Source organism: Falco punctatus, assembly GCF_963210335.1.
Source record: "Falco punctatus genome assembly, chromosome: 4".
In the NCBI taxonomy this organism is placed as follows: Eukaryota; Metazoa; Chordata; class Aves; order Falconiformes; family Falconidae; genus Falco; species Falco punctatus.
Genome location: NC_137583.1, coordinates 108,743,481 through 108,768,078, shown reverse-complemented (window position 1 = coordinate 108,768,078; position 24,598 = coordinate 108,743,481). Strand labels below are relative to the sequence as shown.

The 24,598-nt window shown below is 43.0% G+C and overlaps 1 protein-coding gene across 1 annotated transcript; it reads right to left on the bottom strand.

Moving 5' to 3' along the window:
- Positions 1-363: 363 nt before the first annotated feature.
- On the bottom strand, positions 364-4,973 carry TRIL (TLR4 interactor with leucine rich repeats). Its single transcript, XM_080386499.1, has one exon. The coding sequence runs from the start codon at positions 4,856-4,858 to the stop codon at positions 2,585-2,587; it is 2,274 nt and encodes a 757-aa protein (XP_080242625.1). The 5' UTR covers positions 4,859-4,973; the 3' UTR covers positions 364-2,584.
- Between the last annotated feature and the right edge of the window lie 19,625 nt (positions 4,974-24,598).

The window sequence follows — 24,598 nt, the reverse complement described above, 5'->3', positions numbered from 1 at the left end:
AACCACCTGCCAGTACAGCTCTCCCCTGCAAAAAAGCTGCAAGTAACAACTGCACGCAAAGCCTAAGTACTCCTAGTTACAGAACTTCTAAATTTCAAGAAGTTGCCAACTTCATTCTGTTAACCATTTTTGTTGTTGTTGTGTAAATCTATGTATCTACCTCTCCTAGGCTGGGACAAAGACCTATTTCCACTTCATTGTAGCAATTCTTCAAATGTTTTTATAAATTCAAAAAGCAGCAGTGAATTCTTACTTAGAAAACGTGTGTGCAGGCCTAAGAAACAGCAGTGCTAGTAACACAAAGAACTTACAGCCAGTCTATGATTGAAGTGGTGCATTATGAGATAAAATCTAAGACACCAATTTTCTTTTCAGCAAATGGATTTATTGACATAATTGATTATAACCATGTACAGCATCTATGCATCTCCCATTGGAAGAATATCCAGTGATAAGAGCTAATGTTAGTGTGATACACAGCTTTATTCAATAATCCCCACTGCATTTCTAACACAAACAGTGGTGTATTCCACAGTCAGTCATAAATGGCCAAAAGCACCCAGGTGTCCAAAGGAACAGAAATTTAAGATTCTTAACAAAAAATAAAACATGATCCTGGTTTCCTTCAGTTTTAATTCCACTCAACATTGTGTCTATAAGAGTTATGAGTTTTAATCTATACTCAGACAATCAAGTTTGGCCCCTGATATTAATGAAAACTACTGCCTGTCAACGTAAATCCAAAAGGACTTTTTACTACTGACAGAATCAAGACTTCCCCGCCCCGCCCCTCCCCAGCATTTAAAAGGCAAAGATTAAGGCAAATGATCTCTACACTCCCTCCTTTCCTCCGACTTGAATTTAAAGATTGAACAAAATTCCCTCAGAACATAAAGTCTTTTCTCTCTGTTCAGTCACTGAACTCCAATTGAAGGTACCAGTTACTATGGTGTCTTTTGTAAATGCTTGTCATCTGAAAAAAACAAACAAAAAAGCCCCAACAAACCGCACTGCTTACTTGCAACTAGAGTAATAAACAACCTGTAGTCACGAACACCTCGGGTCAGCAGTGAATGCATGATATTGAGACTATTGTCTCCATAGTTCACTGACACTTCCTTGAAGCCATTCAGTTCCACAAGAGTTCATCTGAGGTTGCACATTAAATTCAAAGGAGCAAAAGTAGCATCAATGGTCTCAACAATTTACCAAACTCCATGTAAAACATTTGCATTTAAAGCGTAACCCCAGTTTGGACCTTTTTAAGTAGCTCATTTCTAGACCACACAGAGAGAATTATTAATGTAAACTAAACCACCATATTTCATAGTAACAGAACCACATTCTGTAAATATTTAGGAAAGTAGAAGTTTGAGAAAGTAGAGAGCAACTGATCAAAAAATGATTAGCATTGCTCTAAAACCAAAGACAAAAGTCAAATTAAAGAAAAACAACCAACAACAAAACAAAACCAACTCAAACATCATATACTACTGCATAAGGGTTTAACTTCAGCATTACTCACTCAGCTACACAAAACACAGAATCTAGATTAATATACAAAAATGTTTTATTTCACAGTGAGGTACATAAAGCTTCTAATTTTAGTAGGCTAAGGCTAAGAGAGAATTGCCCGTTAGGATAAAGACTGCTTCACATTCCTGAAATATTCTCACCTATTACTGTTTCTGAAGAAAGGCACCAATATTATTTATCCATCAACAGCTCATCTCTGCATCCACCCATTTAGAAATGGGTTATGTGAGGGTCAGCGATCCACTGACCATCACAGACTCAGACAGCTACCACACACATTACTGTGTGCAAGTACCAAGCAGTATTTATTGAAAAAAAGAATTTTAAAATAGCTCATTTGTAAACATATTACAGAACTCAGTTTTTCCTAGTGGTGTCAGCAATACATTCCTGCAAAACTAACCAGCTGCATTATTGTTTCCTGTTTACAAAAAAAGTACAAAAACACACACGTGCACGTTAAAACTGCCTCACGTTCAGTGTGAGTTAAGATGGCACAGCCTTCAAACTGTTCAGCACAAAATGTGTGTTTCAAGCCCTCTAGACAACTCACTGGTTGTACTACATTAGAAGACGACCCTCCGTCCAAATTTTTAATTAGGAAGCGCCGGTGCCTTGGAACGGCCCAGCTGCAGTCCGAGAAAGCGGCACGCTTCAGTTCACGGCTCTGAGCTGGCCTAAGGCACCTGCTGCTGCTCGCACGAGCTCCCGCCCTTCTCTCCCCTCATGGCACCGCGCAGCTGCCCAGTCGCGACTTTTGCTTGGGCTAGCGATGATTCTGAGGAACGGCGACCTTCCATCGCGGTGACTGACTAAGCCCACCTCACACACGGCATCAGTCCCGGCCTGCAGTAAGCGTGGCTGAGGGCAGCGACCGCACGCAGCTTTCCCTGAGGAGGCGGCAGCCCAGCGGGGCCCGGCCGTACCCTCAGCCCAGCGGCCGCCTCCTCTCGCCGCGCCGACCACAGCTCCCGGTGGGCCCCGTTGCCCAGCAGTGACCACCGCCCGCCTCTGCGCAGTGCCCGCCGGGAGCCGTAGTTGGGCGGGCTCAGTCGGTGAACCGCTGCAGCAGGTGGTCATCGCCGTGGCGGCCGCCGCCGCTATCCATGAAGCGCTCGCAGGGGAACTCGATGAGGTCGGCCTCGCTGAGGGCGCAGGCGGCGGCGCGGGGTGGCCGGTGCGACTGGAAGCCTGAGAAGTCAGCGGAGACGCCGGTGCCCATGGAGCGGAGGGGCCGGCGGGTGGAGTAGAGCTGGCGGACGTGGACGGGGGCCGCCTTCCGCCGCTGCCGCCCCAGCACCTTCTTGCGCAGCAGGCGGGAGGCCCAGGCGGCCAACGCCGCCAAGAGCAGCAGCGCATTCACCGCCAGCAGCACCAGCGTGAGGAGCTGCTGGTCGGGGCCACGGGGCCCGCCCGCCGCCACGCCGCCCTCGGGCAGGGTGACCAGCCCGGCACAGTGGTCCCGCGGTGCTACCGGGCACGCGCGGCCGCCGAGGATGCCCTCGACACAGACGAGGTAGGGGGTGTCCGGGCGGAGCTCCCGCAGGGTGGCAGCCGGCTCCCCGCGCTCCGGCAGGTAGACGAAGCGCTGGAACTTGACGGCGGCGCCGAAGCGGTCGAAGAGGAGGCGGAACCTCACCGGCCCCAGCAGGCGGGGGCTGCGGTGCGGCCGCACGGCCCAGCGCACCGTCACCGAGCTGGAGCCCACCGCCTCCACCGACAGGTTGCAGAGGAACAGCTTGTTGAAGTCGCACGGGTCGGACACCAGCGGCGGGACCCCGGCGGCCGGCGCAGCGCGGGGCTTCCCGGCCCGCCGGGGCCACGGGGCGCTGGGCGGCGCCGGTCCGGAGGCGGCCGGGCGGGCGGGCGGCGGCGGCGGCGTGGGGCTGGCCGGCTCCGCCGCGGCCCTGGGCGCCGCCGCGCTCTCGGGCGCCCCCAGCAGGCGGGCGGTGGAGGCGGACGGCGGCGGCCCGCGGGGCACCCCCGCGCCGCTGCTGTTGCCGCCGAGCCCCTCGGCGGCCGGCGGCGGGGGCGCGGAGGCGGGAGCGGCACCGTCGTGGCAGGGGCCGCCGTCTTGCGGAGGCGGCAGCTGGGCGTCCTGCAGGTAGTCGAGGTACTTGCCCGCCAGGGCGGGCGGCAGGTGGCACTGCACGAAGACGGTGAGCAGGCGGCCCTGGGAGTGCCAGGCCCCCAGCCAGCGCTTGAGGCCGCGGAGGCGGCAGTCGCAGCTCCAGGCGTTCCCCTCCAGCTCCAGGCGGTAGAGAGCCGGGCTGGAGGCGAAGAGCTCGCCTGGGAGAGTGGCCAGCACGTTGTCTCGCAGGCTGAGCTCCCGCAAGCGGCCGAGGCGGCCGAAGGTGGCAGGGTGCAGGGCGGTCAGCGCGTTGCGGCTCAGGTCCAGCGCCTCCAGGCTGCTCAGCGGCTCCAGCAGGGCAGCGGGCAGGTGGCTCAGCAGGTTTCCCTCCAGGCGCAGCTCCTTCAGCGAACCCAGCCCCGCGAAGGCATCTGGGGCCAGGTGAGCCAGTCGGTTGCCACTGAGCGAGAGCTTCGCCAAGCCAGGCAGGTGCTGGAAAAGCCCCCCTGTCAGCTGCTGCAGGTTGTTGCTGGCCAGCAGCAGCGTGTGGAGGGAGCGCAGTGGCCCGAAGACGTCTGGGTGGCGAAGGGAGCTCTGCTGGTTGCCTGACAGGTCGAGGAAGCGCAGCTTAGCCAGGCCGGTGAAGGCACCGCGGCTCAGCCAGCGGATGCGGTTGGACTCCAGGTGCAGGTAGAGTAGGTTCGGTAGCCCTGAGAAAGTGGAGTCGCCCAGTGAGCCCAGCTCGTTGCCATCCAGCCGCAGCTTGACGAGGCTGCTGAGGCCAGAGAAGGAGGCAGCGCTGAGGCGGCCGATCTCGTTGGCATTCACGTAGAGGATGCGCAGCTTGGCCAGGGAGCTGAGGGTGCCGGGGGCCAGCGCCAGCAGCAGGTTGTTGCCCAGGTAGAGCTCCTCCAGCCGACCCAGGCGCTCAAACGCCTTGGGATGCAGCGAGCGGATCCGGTTATACTGCAGGTCCAGGCGCTGGAGCCCTGCCAGGCGGTGGAAGTCGAAGGCGGAGATGTTGGCGATGAAGTTGCCCCCGAGGCTGTAGGTGAGGATATCCTGGGGCTCGGCCGCCTTGGGCACGGAGCGCAGGCCCCGGTTGGTGCAGAGGAGGTGCTGGTGCTGCTGGCAGTCGCATGGCTCGGGGCAGATGGGCTCGGCCGCAGGCAGCAGCAGGAGGAAGAGGGGGACCGAGCCCCAGAGCACCCGCGTCAGCAACATCAGGCGGACCCGGCGCGGCGCCCCCATCCCGGGACGAGCCGTGGGCTGCTTCCCCCGCCGGCTTTGTCTCTCTCCGGCATCCCCCCCGCCGCGGCTGCTATTCGGCCACTCCTCTGCTCCGCGCCGGGCTGAGCTCCGCGCCGGGCGGGCGGGCGCGGCGGCGGCTGCAGGTCGCGGTGCCCGGCACCATGGGCTCGCCCGAGCCGGCCGGGGGGCACGGAGCGGCCGGGAGGGCTGCGGGCCGCCGCCGCCCGGGCTCCGCCGCCCCTCGCGGCCCGCAGGCTGCGGCTCGGCGGTCGCGGGGCCGGTGCTGCCGCGGGGGGCGGGCGGGGTGCGGGCGGAGCGGCGCGGCACGGCACGGCACGGCGCGGCGCAGCTGCCCGCTGCTCCGCCGGCTGTCCCAGGGGCGGGGGGGGGTGGGGGCGGGCGGAGCGGGGAGGGGGGGCGGAGCGGGGAGCAGGAGAAAGACGAGCTCCGAAACTTGCCCAGAAAACTCAGCGGAAATTCGTACTTCCCACACTGTGCCCTGGGGGACCGGAGGATCGGATGGAGCGGGGGAGAGGGGGGGCGGGGGGAGGGAGCCGCGACCGGTCCTGGCTCGGCTCAGCCCCGGCAGCGAGCAGGGGCGCAAAGTGGGAAAGTAGGAATTGGAACCGGCTGTGGCTGCCTCCCAGCCACATGGGCTGCAGATAGAGCTGCGCATCGGGGAGGGGGAAGGGAACAGAAGTAAACTGGTTGTCGTCCGCCCCACCCCCCAACACCCCTTTTTTCTTTTTTTTTTTCTTTTTTTTTTTTTTTTTTTGTTTCTTGTATTTAGAAACCTGCCAAAAGCAATAGGTACGGTTTACCACGGATTACGGTTTACCACGGATTAAGGACTTTGTTTTGTTTTGAGCAAACGGCATTCGGAGGACTAAGCCACCTACAAGTACATCAAAGGATGAATTTTCATTCTTTCTCCCCACCTCCTGCCTAGTAGGTTCCTGACAAAGCTGCAAGCAATGATGCAGTTGAACGTAGCTCCAGCTCCACAAATGCCTCATCAGGGTGGTTAGGATGCCCTTCAGAAATAATTCCCATTTTAAAGATTCTTCTCTTTCAACAGCATACAAATTCAGAGTGAAAGGCAGGTGTTGGAAAGTGTACTGAAAACAAAGTAGACTGCATACCCATCCATTCAATGGCTTGCCTTCCCTGTTGGCGTTGTTTGGCTTTGTAAGATGTTGCCAATGGGGTAAATAAGCCTCTAAGGGCAGGAGGAAACGCCTAGATACGAAGGGTATATAAGGCTGTTAAGGATGATGAGAGAAAGAAGATAATGCCCAAAATACCACGTTGCAAATTTAATAAATAAATTGGAAACTGTGTTATACATGAGGTTGGACAGTATCCAACTGCCCACACTTTGCATACGCCTCTGGACTAAAGCAGTGTGCAAACCATGTTCCTTTCTCCCATCTAAAGGCAGAATTTAGACAGCTTTCATGGAAGTTTTGTGGTTAGTGGCAGTGCCAATATGAGCGGAGCATGGTATGGTAGTTTGTGCCGAGTCCTTACAGTCTGCTTTCATGGAGAGGTGTTATTTTGATCAAACTTTTGATCCGGTCCCACTTTTTAGCGGTTGGAGAATATGAAGTGTGCTCCAGGCCTGCTCAGGAGCATGAAGCACAGTGTTGTGCATGGAGGTGATCAGCAGATTTGCCTCAAAAACACAATGGCCGTCTGAAGAAACCTTGAAGAGAAGGGATAAGGCTTGGCGCAGTCAAAGGGGCATTGCTATGAGCATCTTAATTCCTGGCTCTTGTAGTTAGCTGGGGCTAGGCCTTATGAAAAATAATCCTTTTGCAGTGGTAACTGCATTGTGCTGGTGTGGGAAGTCATATTTGGAGTAGGAGGGTGACATTTTAGATAATCTGGAAGAAGTCTGCAAATGTCTTCGAGCAGCTCTGAACTAGAACTTGCTTATTGGGAAAAAGTGTGACCAATAATGTGGTAGAATATGGTTATGGCAAGGTAAGCTGTTTTCAGGGGGGGTTGTAAGATTTTTTTTTTGGTGAGAAATGACAGTTTTGCACAGGCAGTCTTGGTAAACTAGAAGAGTAACTGAAAGCTTCGGTATTTATACCTAAAAATCTGCTTATAGGGGAAGGCGTAGTATACCGCATTAAAGATTTTGAAGCAAAAATGGTGGAAATCAGAGTTATCAGATTCCAGAACTTGCTGGCTTCTGCAGATGTGCAGTATCTTCTCATCACACAAGCATGCTCTTAGATTAGCTTCATTTAAAATTGTGTCCTAAATTGCTGCTGCATTGTTTTTTGAGGGTGGACAGAATTTGGTCTGCTTAAGTGGAGTGGAAAATTTGTTTTGATTATTTTTACCTGCTTTATTTTGAGCAGTACATGCTTGATTAATTAGGTGGGTTTTTTCCTGAAATAAATCTGAGTAAGTTTCACAGGAGGAACTTTTTGCTAGCTTTTTTTTCTTCTTTTCCCAGGTTATGAAAGAAGCCAATCCAGCATTTGTTCATGATTCTAATGTCCATGCGTTAAGAATCCAGACCTTTTAGCTCAGTCTCTTCCTTACTGAGTATGTTTTCACTCACCAGCTTTTTCTTTTCAGTATCTTATCACATCATGTCTAATATTCAGGACAAAGTAGAGGCATTTAAGACTGCATCTTTCCTTCCCTATTCTCAAAGCCACTACAGTGCGAGAGAAGACATCCTGGCTCTCAAAGTTTTCTTTAATTCTGAGCAAAGCCTAATTAACTAGTGGCTTTTTCCCCCAGCAAATTTGCTTCACTGGTGTACGTTAAATAGTGAAATTTTAGGAAAACATTCTGTATAATGGTATGCCTATTTTCTGTTCCTTTGGGTTTTTCTTCTGAAATATGCTCGAGCTTATAAGGGCAATTTATGAACTGTCTTTCCTGTAGAAGCACCATAGATCTTTTCCTAGTCATGTGTCGTTGCAAATACTAAAGGTTTAAGTCAAATTGTGTCTTATGTATTGCTTTTGATTTATGCTTTCTGACATTTAGCCAACATTATTTTCACTGGGTTTGGAGAATTTTAAGTGACAGGAATTTAATAAAAATATTTTACTAGTTATTCCTATGAAGAGAATTCATCACACACTTGTTCTCACACTGGAAATATGTTATCCCAGGAACAGAATAAACAAATACAATGGGCCTTTTTGCTGAGTTGTTTTTTTTTTTTTTTTTTTAAATTCAACTAGGAAGTTATTATTCAAGATACATTGGGAACACATCTGTTTAGATAAAAGGTGCCACATTTGTTTTCCTACTTTGGAATAGGAACTTTGCAGCTGCAGTAGTTCTTGTCTCCTTATCCAAGCACACAGTAAGATTTTTAATGTGTGATTGAGAAACAGTGGTCTTTTTTACCCCAAGCTGAAAAAGCATAAATCCATCTATGAAAACTGGGGGAGGTGGGGGTGGTGGAAATTAAAAAGTAGCCTATTCTTAAAAGACTTAACGATTATCTTAAAATACACCTTCATGGTTAAGATTTGAAGTATGAGGACTTCTAAGGGCCAAGGACCCGGAATGCCATCTTTTGGCTGATACGTATCTATTCCTATGATGATTGTGAGAGAACTGACCTTAAATAAGTATTGTTTCATGACTAAATAGTATCCATATGTTTGTTATACCTAAACCCAAATACCTCTATGATGTTCTTTTTTGTTGTTGTTTTTTCAAGTGATGTTATGTAGGCCCTGGTCAGAGGACTGGTGGTTGAAAGTGGTGGACTGATACTTGTAGGCAGAATGTAAAATAGAGTGGAAGAAGCAGCATGCTAGTGTAGCCTATCCCAGCGTTTACTGGGACTGTGGCAATATCTGCATAAGAAATTTCCATTAAATTAAATTACTTTTTCTTTATTCCAGTTTAAGAGAACTGCTGCTGAACTGGTACATTTAAGGCCTGGTGTCTCATAGCTTTGTATAGTTACCAGGAATGGTAACTAGTTATGTGGAACCAGAGCTTTATCTCGAAAGAGGCATTTTTCATTGGTCTGTATAATTCTTCTGCCCACTGCACATCACAACTGTTTTCATCTGAATTTGTACAAAATGTTTAAAGAAATCTTAGCTTTAAACTTTATTTCTGACTGAGCCAGCTGGTGTCAACTTTAGTGTCAGACTTCCTATTTAAAACAAGACAAAAAGCTTCTGTAAATTGGTATATCAGCGTGTTTAGTTGGTTAAGATATAAAAACGTAATTTGGAGTTCTTTAACTTACATTGGACTATTCTGTCATTGGAAGCTGTGGTACACATCATTACTGCATAGGTTATGCTAAGTTCTCCCCAAGTAAGCATAAAGAAACCCAGAAAGATATTAGTTGATTAGCTTTTTTCTAGCTCATAAAATGTCACCCTGAATTTATACGTTTGTAGGCATCTTTGCTTTTTAAAGAAATAAAAATACTTCAAAGCACCGCAAATTATTAACAAAACCATTCATACACCATCTATGTCTTTGTTAGTAGCTCCTGCAGCTCATGGGTTAAAGCATTTTTTAAGTGGTCACCAGTTTTGGTGCTATTCTGCATGTCAGTGCCAGTAATGCAAATACCATAGTGTAGGGAAAATACGCGAATTCTAGTGCCAAACATGCTAGTGTTTTTTTCCCCTTTTACATTGCACAAACAGTTCACCTATGTTGTGTAATTTATGTTGGTTGCCCTTACTGTAGTAATTAACATTATAAATAAAACTTTTTCCTGATACGATGTTTTGTGCTCATGTGTAATGAAATATTGCTCGCCACATCCAGTTCTTCAGAAACAAAGCATGACTCCCAGGCCAGCAGTTAATATTACATGCCTGTTCTGCTCCACGGAATGAAAGCTACCAGATGTTTAATAGATATCTGGTCCCATCATCCACAGAGGTCTGTGGCCTACAAGGCTCTGTTGATTACATATATCTTTAAATCTTTCCAGAATTAAACATCTGAGTAAAGTATTTGTGGGTTTTGACATAGTCTAGACATGCTAAGTTTTGCCATTGTGTGCATCTTCTGTCAATCCAAACCTACTGAATTTCACATAGTGTAGGGTTTGCCTCTTAGAATTCCTCTGGGCAGGCTGTTCCAGGACTTCACGGTGATAGCAGTTGATTCCTTCATGCGTATTAGCTTACTGCCTAAGCAATTTCAAGTCTGGTTTTTGCGTTTCCAACTCTGTAGACTGTGTGAAACATTGTAGCTGTACCCACAGGTAACAATATATTCACATGATCCGTCTGCAAGTGAAAATCACCTAGCTCAATCTATACAATTAACTGCAAATCAGGTAATGGATGTTGTTGCTATAATATTAGTATTTCGTAACGATAAATGGAGAGTTACGTATCTGCATTCTTCTGCATAGTGATCTCTGCTAGTATGGATCACTTACAAATTAGCTTTCATCAGTTAGATTGGGTGAATCATACTTGCAGAGTCTAACCAATTATTTAGCTGTTATATTTTGCTTTATCTAATGCTTATTTCCTGAGGGAGAAAGTCCTTAAGGGAAGTACTTGCTTTTTGTGTAGTCCAGCATATGTGATGGCAAGAAAGGTGAGAACCCTACTTGTGTCAGGGTAAGAGCGGTGTAATTTATATAAAACAAACGCTTATGTAGCTTATGCAGGGCCAATTAGCTGTTGCAGTGTCTGCAATTCTTTGGCATGATTATCTGTTTATATATTGAAACTTTGCAGTATTATTAGACCAGTTTTTCCATAACGGGGTAACAAATCAGGCAAGTGTTCCTGCAAACATTCTCTTCTCTTTCTCCTTAAAAGGATATGTGTACTTATGGCAATCTCTTTCATAATGGGTAATACCCTTTTGCCATGTTTTTAGTGTGATAGATGCTCTTTGCTATTCCTATCATCCCATAATTTGGAAAGTGTAGCAGAGAGATCCTAAAACAAAATACCACTTGGACCAGGACTTCTACTACACATTGGTAAAATGTGTTCAGGTAGATACGCAGAAAAATAGAAAACACTCACTGATGCAACTGACCTGTGTCAGGTTAGAAGGGATCACTCAGTGATGTTTAGTCCAGCCTCCCAAGTGGATCTGGTTGCTCAGGGCTCTGTCAATTCTCTGAGGACGGAGGTATCACAGTGCCTCTTATTAGTTAGCTGAAGACAGCAACGCTGCCTTACAGCTAAACAAATGCTTTTCTTTCAGTTACTCCTCATACATTGACGTGCTTCAGGCTCATCATCATCATCTGTGGCCCACCACTGGACTTGCTTCAATATGTCAATGCAGTTCTTGTATTGTGGCAGCCAAAAGCCAATAGCTAGAACGGCAGGACACAAAATTGTCCTTATGTGCTCAGAAATTACATTCTAGAGGACTCATTCCATAACGCTCCTGGGACCAGAGGCAAGGCTGAGTGGGCTGTACTGGTCTGGGTCCTCATTGCTCTCCTTGAAGATGGCCTTTTTCCAGTCATTGGGGACCTCCCACAATTACCATGATCTCCGGAAGATAGTAGAGAGCAGCCTTGCAATGAAATCAGCCAACCCAGATGCAGCCAGTCTGGGCCCATGGAAATATGTTCAATTATCTTTAGTGGTTCCTCATCTTCGTTACGGGTAATGCTTCACTCCCACAGACTCTGCTACTAAGCTGAAGTAGCTGGGACACCTAAGGAAAAAACCCTTACTAATAAAAACAGAAGCACAAAGCCATTTAGTACCTCAGACTCTTCCACTTCCTTTCTCACTAGGTCTTCTACCCCGTTAAGCAATGGTCTCACCTCTTCTTTAGCTTCTTTTTGCTGCTGGTGTTGAAGGCGTCCTCATTTTTCCTTTTTACATCTCTAACAAGTTTGGGCTTCAGCCAAGCTTTGGCTCTCGTGTTTGCATCCCTGCATGCCTGGGCAGTATCTCCCTTTCTCTAAGTAGTCTGTTTCTGTGTCCATTTTCTGCAGTCTTCTGCCATACTTGCTTGTTTTCCTGAGCGTCAGAAAGGACCCTTTTTGTGCTCGGATAAGGTTGTCTTTGAAAATCAGCCAGCCCTTCTGGGCCTTGTTGTCCTTCATGGCAGTATCCCATGGGTCCTACCAAGCAGATCCCTGAACAAGGCAATATCTGCTTTCTTGAAGGCCAGGATTGTATTTTTTATAATTTATCTTGCTCACTTGACTCAGGATTTTAAACTCCACAATGTTATGGTCATTGCAACTAGGGTTCCCCTAAACTTTTACAGCCTCTTTTAACAGGCTTTTAACTTTTAAACTTTTAACAGGCTGGTTACTGGTTGTTCATGGAAGCAGGTCCAGCAGGCCACCTACTTCGCTTGTCAGTCGCCTGTATCAAAAAATTGTCATCAACACACTTCATCAACATGTGCTTTGAACTCCTGTTTCATGATTAATATATATGAGTCTAAAATAAATGAAAACTATGTTCTAGACCCTGAACTGGAATGACTCAGCATACCGTTGTTGTTAATAGAGCCGTACGCTCATGTGCTTTCACGCACAGATCTGGCCTCAAGTCCTAGATGGTTTTTAAGAAACCATTTAAACACATGACTAAGTCTTGACTAGAAAGACTGAATGGATCATCAGGTTTAGTCATGTGCTATCAAAGTCTGTCATGTGAGTCCGTTCACATCTTTTTGAGAAGTCATCTCAGCGGTTTTTGTTCCTTTTTGCTGCTACTGTAAGCCTCTTTGAGAATATTCTGGCCGTAGTAGGCAACCTTCCAGTTGCTGACATAACTTTTCCTGTTTAGTATGCATTTTTTCTTGGGGGTCTAAATTATCCTTTAATGTAAAAAAATTCTAATTATCTTTTGGCATTCAGTGTTCTGATATTTACAGAGACTCCAGTCCTATTCCTTCAGGCTGTTTTGCTGTGATAAACAATCCAAGCTGGTTTAAGCTGCCGCCATAGACAGAATTTTGATTCCCCTGTAGATGCCAGTGTCTCTCATCTCTGTTTTAATTACTCTTCCTTGGATATGAGTGATAGAAGTCTACACCCAACTCCAGATAAAGTCTCTTCAATGCCTGAAGAGAGTTTCGTATGCTTAAAAATATGCTCAGTTTGAAAACACTTGAGGCCATTTAATTCAATCCTTGTCACTACCTTGAACATTTGTGTCATATGTCAACAGTGGCACCTCTAGGTTTAATTGAAAAATCTGGAAAATTTTGTCACTACTTCTTAATACCACATTTTTGCTATATATGGCCATGCGTGGTACTAAAAGTCATAGTTTTTAGTGAAAACGGGCAGTAAGGCACTGTTGCATAATCCTTCAATCTTAAGCACTGAGTATTTCTATATAAATTGAGCTGTGGATAGATGTGTATTTACGGGGGCAGACATACTTTCTTAACATTGAAGACAGTGAGCCTTTGAAGCAGAGAAATACATATTTTTCATCTTGTATTGGGCATTGTCTGTGCAGCCACTTCATTTGTATAAAAGTACCTTGATAAAGTGTTTGTAGAGTTTTTCAAAACATTTACTAATTAAAACGAGAGGACCTAGAAAAATGAAGTAGAAGGAAAAGCAGTGTAGCCCTTACATTCTTCTATTTTTATAAATATTTGAATTTTGATTACACCGTACTTAATACCACATGATGAAATGTGATAGGGGATGAAAGCTGTTGCTCATGCTGTAGCTGAGACTTGTTTAAAATGGCTGATTTATGGGTGGTATTCCGTTATACTTTATAGGATTGGGTTACAGAGTACTTAGATTACTTTAGCTGAGTATGTTCCAGTTAGCTCCAGAGAAGAGCATATGATACCGTCCGGCATTGTGGACAAAAGAGAGACTTGCTATGGCACGTAGCTGAATGTGTAGAGCTGGTGAGGAAAGAGTCGTAAGAACACAACATGAGTAAGAAGTTACTCTGATATTCTCAGGGTCTAAGAACCTGTAGGCTAGATGATAATGTAAAGTGGGACTGAAAGTCGCTGGAAAACTTAGACTTGATCTGTGTTGGTAATTACTCTAAAACTAGTCGGGTTTATCAGCTTTGGCTCTGCAAGGATTTATCCTATGTCTGCTGTGCATTATTATCTGACATTAAAAATCTGGATGCTGGAATAGAATATGCTCATTTGATGGAATAAAATATGCTCATTTGATTTGCTGGCAATGCTTCACAGAGGGGGAGCAGCAGCTGTTGGAGGGTAGGGTCAGAATTAAAAATTAACTTGAGAATTAAATGATCTGAGGAAAAACTGATTGGTAATCCCAAAAAGGATATGGTGAAGGCAAGAACGTAGGCAGGGAGAGCAGCAAGGATGAGGAGTGTTAACAGCAATTTTGATAGGAGAGGATATACAGGCTGGTGTAATGTGCATGTCTGTTGTTTTCACCACTATAAGAAATCTTATCTTAAAAACATGCTAGTGAGACATGGAAGTATTACTTTTATGTTTGGGGTGGTCAACTGAGGAACAGAGCTCAATAATTTTTTGGTGTCTAATTTGAGACGCTCATCATCTGTTTCATAGTCATTAAAATTCACATAGCATTTAAATATTTGGTATACAGCTTCTGCTAACTAAACTTGCACCTTTAATTTAGAGGTCACTTCTTTTGAAAATCTGACTTCCCAGATGTTTCAAATTACACAGCCATGAAATAAAGGACTCCAAAGTTGTGGGGGTTGTGGGCTGATCTTTAGTAGAGACAAAGATAGAATCTACTTCTCATGGCAGCATGTTGGTATTGGGACTAAAGAAATGCTTTTTCTCTTTAACCTTTCCAGTTCTTGTCTCCTGTACAATTTCACTCTCATGTCCTGCTGATAACAACCTCCTCAAGTCTTCATGTTTCCATGCTACTAGGCCAAGACCCTGCTCATTCATAAAGAACGATGTAGTACTTAACATCAGAATGTGTGTTAATATATAAATGCCGACAAGGTTTGATGGCAACCTAAATTCTGGAATTTCTTAATAGCCCAGTGTTTAACTTTTAAAATTTTAGTATATTTTAATGTGATTTTTATGTATTTTTAACTTAAGTTCGTAACATTTGAAGTACTGTAATACTCCTGCAGACTATGGTGGTACTGTATTTTTCTTCATACATTATAAATGAAAATATTTAAATATTAACTATTTTTCTTTTCCATATCAGATTGTGAAGAACAATCCTTACTTGCTCCCAGATATCACCCTGATAACTGATGGTCCTGTTTGAAAAGTCACAATCTTCTAGGAAGTCTGAAGTTACTTGGACGGTGGATGCTGAGTTATGTTCTAAACTGAGTGTTTTCTTTGATTAGGAACTCTTTACATATTTCTCATGTAGCACACTGGATTTAGAATATGAATTTCTACAGTCATGTGCAATATAGTTTTTATATCTCTGGCCTTGTATAATATGAATAGAATACCGTGGGAGGGCTGGTGCCTAGTATTGTTCAATTAGTCACTGTAAAATTAAGTGTCAGAAAAGAACTATTGTGGTTTAATGCTGGATATTTAGATAGCTGCATCATTATTGTTCTGTCAGTGTTGTTTTAACTTACTTTTTTTCCACCTCCCTACCTCCATTTGTTTAACGTAATGGGTAGTGTTTTTGCACAAAATTAGGAAAATAAGTCTGTACCAAAATTAAAATCCTGGAAGTAATAAAACTTAATAGAAGCCACATTTGTGATGGACTGCCTGTTAACAGCAATCTATAGGATCAGTGCATATGTATCATGTTACAGATATCTCATTCTTAATCAATGTGTGTTCAGAAACTTGGTTTCAGAGGTGGAGGATGGGAACAGGAAGATCGACACGGAGAAGAATCTTGTTGATTTATATTTTTTGTAGTATTTTCAGGTTACTTAGTGAGGAATCCAGTCATTCTGATCTCTTGTGTATTACTGTAAATTACTAATTTGATTGTCCTTATTCTTTAGTAAAGAATTTTGGATTGTAATGACTAGTTATAGCTGACCTACTGTTGCTTGTTCAGTCCATGTGAGAAAAGAAAGTAAACACTAATGCCACCAGGATACTTGCTTAACACAAACCAGTGCTATCCAGCCTGAAAGTATGGAGACTGGTCTTTAAAAAAATATTCATTTAGCCGGAGTCTCTGATGAAACAATACACTTGTGTCTGTGGTGTAGCATACAGGTACTTTTCTTAAGGGAAAGTGCAGTAAGCACAGAATATTTGACTTGTATGGATTTCTCTGCCTCAGTGACTCCTGTGTTAAGCCAAATATACGCTGTATTTTGGGCCAGTTCTTCAGTTGGCATTATTTGTTATACCGTAACTGACTTTTCCTTATACCAGTTAAAGTGCTGGTCAATCAGCACTTTTTACTCAGTCCCTCCTGTAAACATTTTAAAATCTTCTATAACTTGGAGAGATTAAGTTATGTGTGAGGCCAAATTACCATAAAAATTAAATGTGTTGAACAAAAGAAGACTTTTTTTTCCAGTGGTAATTACCGTGTTCAAAAGTTGAAATATAATAAGAAAGGTGCAGAAAGGATAGTTGCAACTTTTCTGTTGCAACATCCATTTTGTTCATGCTGTAGAACAAAAGGGTGTCTGAAGCTGGTCATGTGTTGAGAGTTACTGAGGACTTTACCCTGTATAATAACCGTGATGCAAGGGGTTTAACATTCAGCATGAATTATAGTGATAACATATATTATATATATGCACAGTATATAGCGATAGATTTGTTTAAGCACATTATTAAAGTTTCTGTTAATAGATTAAGCAGTGTTGAACCTTTGTGAGGTAAAAAACCCTTCCCTGATTACTCCCTTACTTCGAAATTGTCAGGAGAGAACTTCCTCTCCTCTTCTCCAACGTTATTTATATTAAGAACAGCTTTGCGTTTTGGGTTGTCCTCTCCAGCTTTCCTCCTTGAGACAGCTTTACTTGAAATAAGCAAAACCTTCCTCTGTGGACTGCTGCTTGTGATTTTCGTACTCGAAACATCACATGAAATACAATTTGTGTGTTGAAGAAATGTTATACCTTTGGGAGATGATCCTTCTCTTTTCCTGCTAGTAACAAACAATGCAATTTTATGTTATGACATAATAACTTGTCAATACAATAGATTTAGAAATCTGCAATTTAAAATTAGCAAACTCAAACATCAGTTCTCAAAAGAATAATTGTATTAATAGGTCAGGAAATAAATAGCCGAAGCAGAAGGAATGGAAGATTCCCCATTGGATGCCACCTGGGCATAAAAGCTGTAACCTTTTCTTGTCTTACCCTGTGAGAAGCTTTCAAACCTCTCCATCTCAATGAGAATTCATTTTTTCCCATTTCAGAGCTGTCAAGTCCACCAGCAGAATAAACACAAAATGGAACGATTGGAAGGAAGCTTGGAGTACTGGTGGGACTCTTCCTCCAGCTTGAGGGATCTCAAGTAGGAAATGCCAGGGGCAGTGGGGTCAGTCCACCCTCACTGGCTTAACAAAAGTGAGAGTCTGTGGTCCTGCTTCTATTTCTAAAGGCATGCTCCTGGAAGGATAAAAAACAAAACAAACAAACCAAAAAACCCCTTGGTAGGCTGGAGAATAAAATACACATTAAGCCCACTGATACGTTTGTGTTGAAAACAGATGTATTTTTACAATTGGACTAAAAATATGCAGACTTTAGTCAATTGACAAACATGACAATAATGACCAAATTTCTGAAAGAAAAAAAATGCAAGGAATAAGATTGTAATCGTGCACAAACAACTTTAGGTTGTAGTTTCAATTGAGATATGTTATGGAAATGATGATATTTTAAAAACTATACTTAGATAAGGAAATACGGGACTGAAGACACCTGCTGTGAGCTAATCTGTCCTTAGCTGTCCTCCTGTGTGACGGTGATGCCAGTATATAAGGGAATGGTTTCTGAGGCCAATCCAAGCCCATGTGTACGGTGTTGTGGAGTTGGTGCTCTGCTCTCCAACTGTACTGGCAGTTGGAGACAGAAGAGAATTTACTGTGTCAAAATACTGGGAGAACAATAACAAACTATCCTACCATATCCATGAATAGCTCCTCTAATTCACTAACCTACCTCTTTTTCTTTTTTCTTTTTTCATTCTTTTTCTTTTTTTAATTTTTTCTTGTTTCTCTTTTCTTTTTTTTTTTAATGTGATTTAGAATTATCCTTAAAAATATCAGACATTTCGATTTTTGACACCCTTCTTAATTCTTTTGATTTAGATATAAATATCTATTTTCTGGAAATTGAGCTTGCTTCAGTGGTACAGGAAGATTAATAAGCTCTTTATGTATTGCTACTTGCAGCTCGCTATGAAACTGCTTTCGTGCAGCCTGATCAGCTATTTCTGTTGGCACACAACAGAGCTGGAGTTTTGCCTAGAGTAGCACAATCTTTTTATTCGCTGGAGAAACAGCTAGTCACCACCTCAGCTATACGATACTCTGCCTGCTGCTATGCAGGGACCTAGTTACTCACTGTTTGTGCTAGTGCCCACACCTCTAAAGCTCTGTGATGTCCACAGTTTGTAATTTCTTTTCCTAGCACTTCTCTGTATTCCTGGTTTTTATATGTTTCTGTTGGTTTCTTTTGCATTCTCGCTGTCAGCTGGTGCCTGACTTGACTACTTGCTTACAGTTGTCATGCCAACTGCCAAGTCTGGAAACTCAAGTAGAGAGAGGATTTCTCTTTTTTTTTTTTTTTTTTTTTTTTCCTTTTTTTTGGTGTCAAGTACTCACTTCACAGTTACCAAGCTGCATGGACTGAATGCGTAATTATGGCCAACAGTTCTGTGGCTTTGGTCTGACACTTGGATTTCTAAATATCCTTTTCGGCTTCATGAAGACTTTTTTTCAGCCCTTCCTTAATCCTTGCTGCTTGTCCACATGCTGAAAAATCAGGAAAATTAGAAAGAGATAAATGAAGTGGGGAAGGGATTTTATAGACTAGTAGTTGCATTTTTCTTATTTAAACAGAACTGAAAACATATTTCAAATGCCCTACATAGAAGTAATTTTCAAAAAACCCCACGAGTCTGTTCAGTCTTTCTGAAAGTTAGATATTACTGAATTTGATTCACTTTTTGTGCCAAGTCATTCAATATTTATGTGTGTCAGCTTTCCAAATAACTGAGTGAAAAATACAACAGTGCTACAGGAAATTAAAAATGCAAACTCTTAACTCCTTGTATTGAGGTCATATGCAATCATTATGCCTTGTTAGTAATGGATGTAACAAAGACGTAGTTCTGTGAAATAACTGCCATCCAAAATAAACAGTAGTTTTAATAGATTTGCTGTAATTGACAGCTACATTCACAGGTGAATTGTATTGGGAAACATAGCGTGTTTAAAAGGAATGGTTTAAAAAGGAAGAAACATGGAAATTTCATCTCAGACAATATTGCTCTGTGGAGATTCCTATAAGTAAGTTTGTTCCAGGTTTCACAGGAACCACCTGTATGAATCGTGTAACATTGTATCTAAAGTGTATCTTGCTTTTCTCAAGTTCAAAAATGTGTGATTTATTGCTGAAGATATTTCATATATAAATACTTACTGTATTTCATTACAGTTCTTATTTGAAATCGAGCTTTTATGGCTGCAAAGTTTTATTGAGAACATGTATTTATTTTGCATGAAGGACTTTAGAGAATCAAATAAACTGGCTTAGCCTTTTCACAGTTGGTTAATAGTAATTTCCTCTTCTTCTACTGTATGAAACAAGTATGTTTGCTTTAACTGAGCACATTCTGAAGTGGAAGGCTTTAGATCTCATTGAAAAGAAACCTCAGATATCTAAAGAAGCTTTAATCTAGTAGGCAGCTGTTGTGGATCATGGTTCCAGAGCTATATTAAACATTATTTTACGCTTGGGCTACCTTGTAATAATCTCAGGTAATTTCACTCTAAATACCGGAGACTCTGCAACTTGTCTAAAGCGTTCACTTTTTCTTCTGGCTGCAGTGCTCTAAGGAAGAGTCTACAGCTTGCACCGTCCCTTCGTAAGGATGGAGGAGCAGAGGTAATTTCATTGGTCAGCAACTCCAGGTCTTAGTAATTGTAGGTAACTGTGCAGTAGGCATTTAATCTCAAAGGATCTAGAGACCATCTGTACCTCTTAGCACCACACACTCTGAAGAAGCCTGTAAAAAAGGCCAAGAGTTACAAACGTCCGTAAGAAGAAAGATGAAGCATTGCAAATGTCTTGGGATCCCGTGGTAACGCAATCTGTGATCAATAGTTTCTGCATGGTCTTTAGAAGTATATATATATATATATATATATATATATATTTCATATACATGCTACAGGCAAAAGATCCCTGACAGGACTTGTCTTTCTGATCGTAATTCAGGTGATGTGTTTAAGTGGGCATGTGAGCAAGGTGAAACAGGCTGTCCTCCAGAGGTTTTAATACTTTGAGGAGCACCAGCACAGCCCAACTTGTTTATTTCTTCTTGTGCTTTCCATCCTAATACTTGCTAATGATGAGACAGGATACAAACCACATAAGAACAGACAATCAAGCTGCAAAATGACCAAGAAAGATTGTTTACTTTCTACATCTGCCAAGAGGAAATAAACTCTTGGTCTTCTATGCTAGGAATGTGGCTTGAAAAGCAATGTTACTTTCACATAATCTCCTTGGTACTTCCTTGATGCTGCATTTTATGCAACTTTTCCTGATGAGATTTACTGTGAGAAGATCCTGGGATGGGAGGAGACAGAGTCAATTAGAAGAGCTAATCAGCTGGAATGCTGAGAACCATTGCTTTGGAGGCCTTTCATCTGTGCGGCACCATCAAATGCACTTCGCTGAGGAAAGGACAACTTGTTTGTTTTGGCCATGGCTCGTGTGAGCAGAGATAGTGAAAAGCCAGGGAATCCAACTGGATAAAGAACATCTGCAAATGATGTTCTGTTAATGCGTATTCTATCCAAAGAAGCCTTTGCTTCAGCTCTGGTCTTGGCCACACATGTTGCTTTGTCAGGTTTGTTCGGAATCAGCTTTTGTTTCCTGTACATAAAGGGAGTGTGGAGTCCATGCTATTCCACAATAACAGTGTAAACTGTTTAGAAAAAAAATATAAATGGGTATATGGAAATGCATTATTGAACTAACGTAAGAAATGGACTGTGGATTTAGAAGCTTAGCCAAGTGTTTTGTCGATTGAATCTTGCCTATATTTCTCTGTGTTTTCCTTTAGTCAATGGACTAATTTGACAATCCATCGATAGAATGTGAGAAAGAAGTTGCCTGATGTTCCATCTGATACAGAGACCAGAAAGTTAAATATAAGATTTGTAAGAATGTTCTAGGCGACTTTAGAGATGAACTTGGGTCATATTGCTGCAGGAGGGGCTGTTTAGTGTTGTAAACTGTGATATTGATCTAGACAGCTGGAAGGACTGATGTAGGTTGGAATTTTCAGCAATCTTGTTTCTGTGAATACTTGCAAGGTAAAGGCACCTAATTCAGTATTTGTTACCAGTTATGCGAACTAAGTTATATTCTAGGACAAAGTAATTGGCCCTTCAGTCTGCTAATCTTTTTCTGAAGCAGAAGCGTGTCTTTAGGTATTCACTTTCATGGTCCTAATGTATTAATAATCATGAATAGCTGGTTATTAGAGTCGTCTTATTTATTTCTTCATTCAGCACAAGTGTTCAGTCTCTTCCATGTATTTCTGCTGAGGTGCGATGAGCACAATCTTGAAGTTGTTTCCAGAGAGAAAAATACATGCCACTGAGAACATGGAGCTGGAGAAAATTCATGTTTAGGACAAACTCGCATTTAGTTCAGTTGCTTGAAACCACAGGCTGTATTTCACGTCCTGCGGAGATGCTTTGCATGGACTCACTGGAACTGATAGCTCATATCACGTCCAAGGAGTTATTGTTGCAATATGTTTTATCAATCTTCTATCTCAAAGATTCAGCCTTGATTTAGATTATCTTCTCTGCAGCCATTTTTAGTGAAAAGAAAAAAAAATATTCATCATGGAGTGACCTGTGACACTTGAATTTTTCTGGTGTAGTCTCCAACAAGCTAAGCAATGAGTTGATTGCCAGTATTTCACTGACAGCTGCAGACATTGGTATCTACAGTGTCCCCTTATAGGAATTTGGGTTGTTTGGTAAATTAAGGTAATATTAAGAGAATATTGAATTAAGATAATTACCTTTATTTATTTTACTGCAAATTAATTTACTCTTAAAGCTACTTAACATTTATACAGTTGTTTCAATTTAATTTTATAAATCAGTTTTAGTATTATTACTTGCACAATAAACAGTAATAAACCAATTCATTAAGCTTTCTTAATTGACTTTCTAAACCGACTGCTGTTGGATTAATGCAAATATTTTTTCTCTCCTTTTTGGTTGCTTATATATTCTATGAAATGGATCTGTGTGACTTAGCTGACAGTGAGTGTTTCTTGGTTCTTTTTTGTCTCATCTGAAGTTTTTTGATCCTCTACTTTTATTAAACTGATTCTGTTATACTGATAGGGAAAGAACACACATACTGTCCTGGCACTCGGCTGCTGTTGACTAGAGCATGGTGCCATAATTCCAGAATATGAAGAACACAGAAAAAGACAGTGAGATTTCCAGTATCTTTTAATCTTCATGTGTAATTCCTGTTCTTCCCTCTGCTTTTTCAGTAAAAAGGTCTTTTTTTTTTCATGGCTATAGTGTATCAGACTGACTTGTCAGCAGTCTAGACACTTTGGGTAAAAGAAGGCTTAAAATTGAAGAGATTTACCTTTTTATACAAGTATCACTGATCTATGAAAATTTGATTTTGTAACAAGAGAATTCTAAATCAGTCTTTCAAAACTGTCAAATATTCTGAGGAGTAGCTGAATGGGAATCAGCTGCACTAGCTCTCTCAGCTGTGAGTTCTAGTCAACCTAGGAAACATTTCAGTTGAATATTCCAGGCTGCTTTGCACTTGAGAAATGCAAAGAACCTGGGAGACAGTGTAGAACGAGCCTCATTGCACAATGACAGACCAAATAAAACAATTTCTGGTGAGATACGCTGCCTCTCCCCTCATCACATAAATTATTTCAACCTATGAGGATCTTGGGGAGTTTGTGAATTCATTCAGGAAATTTGCCAGTCTCTCTAACTCAAGATACATAGATTTGGGTCAGGATACATAGCCTGAAAACTTGCTGCTATGTGGACAGAAGTAAGAAGTTTTTTTAAGTGTTTATATTAATATATTGAATAGTGAACCATAACAAGCAAGTTTATTGCAGACTTCAGCTTGCAGACTCAGACTGACCCAAAGTCCTAACTCTAGAACTAACTACATTGCCTTCATAATTTATCTATGCTTGATACCATACAACTGCAGGAATTAGGGCTGCTATGCGTGTATGTAATGTTAAGTAGGTTGTGTAAACCATTTTGTATCTTTCAACAGATTAACTTTTTCCAGATTTAAGCATTTTTATCATAAGTCTAGGCAATTTCAGAAAGTGAGATGCAGACATTGTTCTCCCTGGCATTTTATCAAAGTATAATTTTCATCAGACAATAAAGAAAGAAAAAAGGATGCCTCCATCCACTTAATTACTGTCATTCTCATGTTAAATGATATTTCCACATGACAGTGTTCTCTCTAAAGTTTAGTCATAATATCTCTGAAATACTTGGAAGGACAGCTGAATAGAACTGTCTTTTTAATCTTCATTGCACTGTCTTCTTCCAGTCCAAGCCTGTCCATCACATCCCATGTCCTTTAAGGCTGGCCAGCGTAATGCACGTGCTCCACCTTCAACAAGTACCTGTGAGATGGTGGGGGGTGGATTAACACTAATTCTTTAGCATCAAAAGGTAGCTTTTCGAAGTTAATTATGGACTTTAAGATTATAGATTTTTGATAGCTTGATAATTTGATGCTAAGTAGTGACTCAGAGCCAGTAATTTGAAAACACACCCAGTTTTATTACAGTTGTGGTATGTTACACCCAGTAATGTTAGGACTGAAAAATGACAAATTGCAACTGATAGTCTTTGATGCATTGGAGTAAGGACAAAGGTTAGACTTCAGGTTAGGTTACCATGTCGGGCTAGGGAAGGTTCTGGTCTTGGCATTCATCTTGGGTTTGAAAAGAGCTGTTTGAGCTAGAGCTGGACCTGGTGCTGGCTGGCATCCTGTAGATAGTAGTTTTCATTTCAGCTGGGCGGGTTTAGTTTCAAGGGTAGAATACGAAGGGCTAGAAGTCAAACCGACTTGGTGGTTGAGTCCACGTTACTGTGGGATTTGAAAGGGAACATTACAGAGTATTTTGAACATGTGAGGTAGAAATGGGAGGTAGAAAGCCATGCCTAGCTTCTGGTGTGGCAAGTGGCAAGGGTTGCTGGTGATGTGTAAGGAGCTGGCGTACAGAAAGGGCTCGTGAGGGGCAAGGTGAGGGATCAGGTGATAGGAATCACTAAGGCGGTGTGGCTGCCCAGATCTCGGTGTTATCAATGAGTCTTTGAATGTCTTCAGCAGCAGCAGCCACTGAGCTATGCGCTTAGTTCTAAGGGTTGCTAACATAGGTGTAGCTTTAATTTCAGGATTAGTGTTAACGTTAGGGTTTGGGCTGGAATGAGCAGGAGAGGCTCTGCAGCTTCTTGGTCTAATGGGCGGTGAGGTCAGATTTGTGGGTTTGATGGTCGGATGCAAACACCGGCCTTAAGGGTAACAAAAGGCCCTTTCCTGACCCTCAGCCCTGTGCCAAACCTGAGCACCCTGCCGGTCCGAGCTG

What these genes read in the sequence shown, in the direction of transcription:
- TRIL (XM_080386499.1), bottom strand. Translation starts at nt 4,858, where the DNA reads ATGGGGGCGCCGCGCCGGGTCCGCCTGATGTTGCTGACGCGGGTGCTC.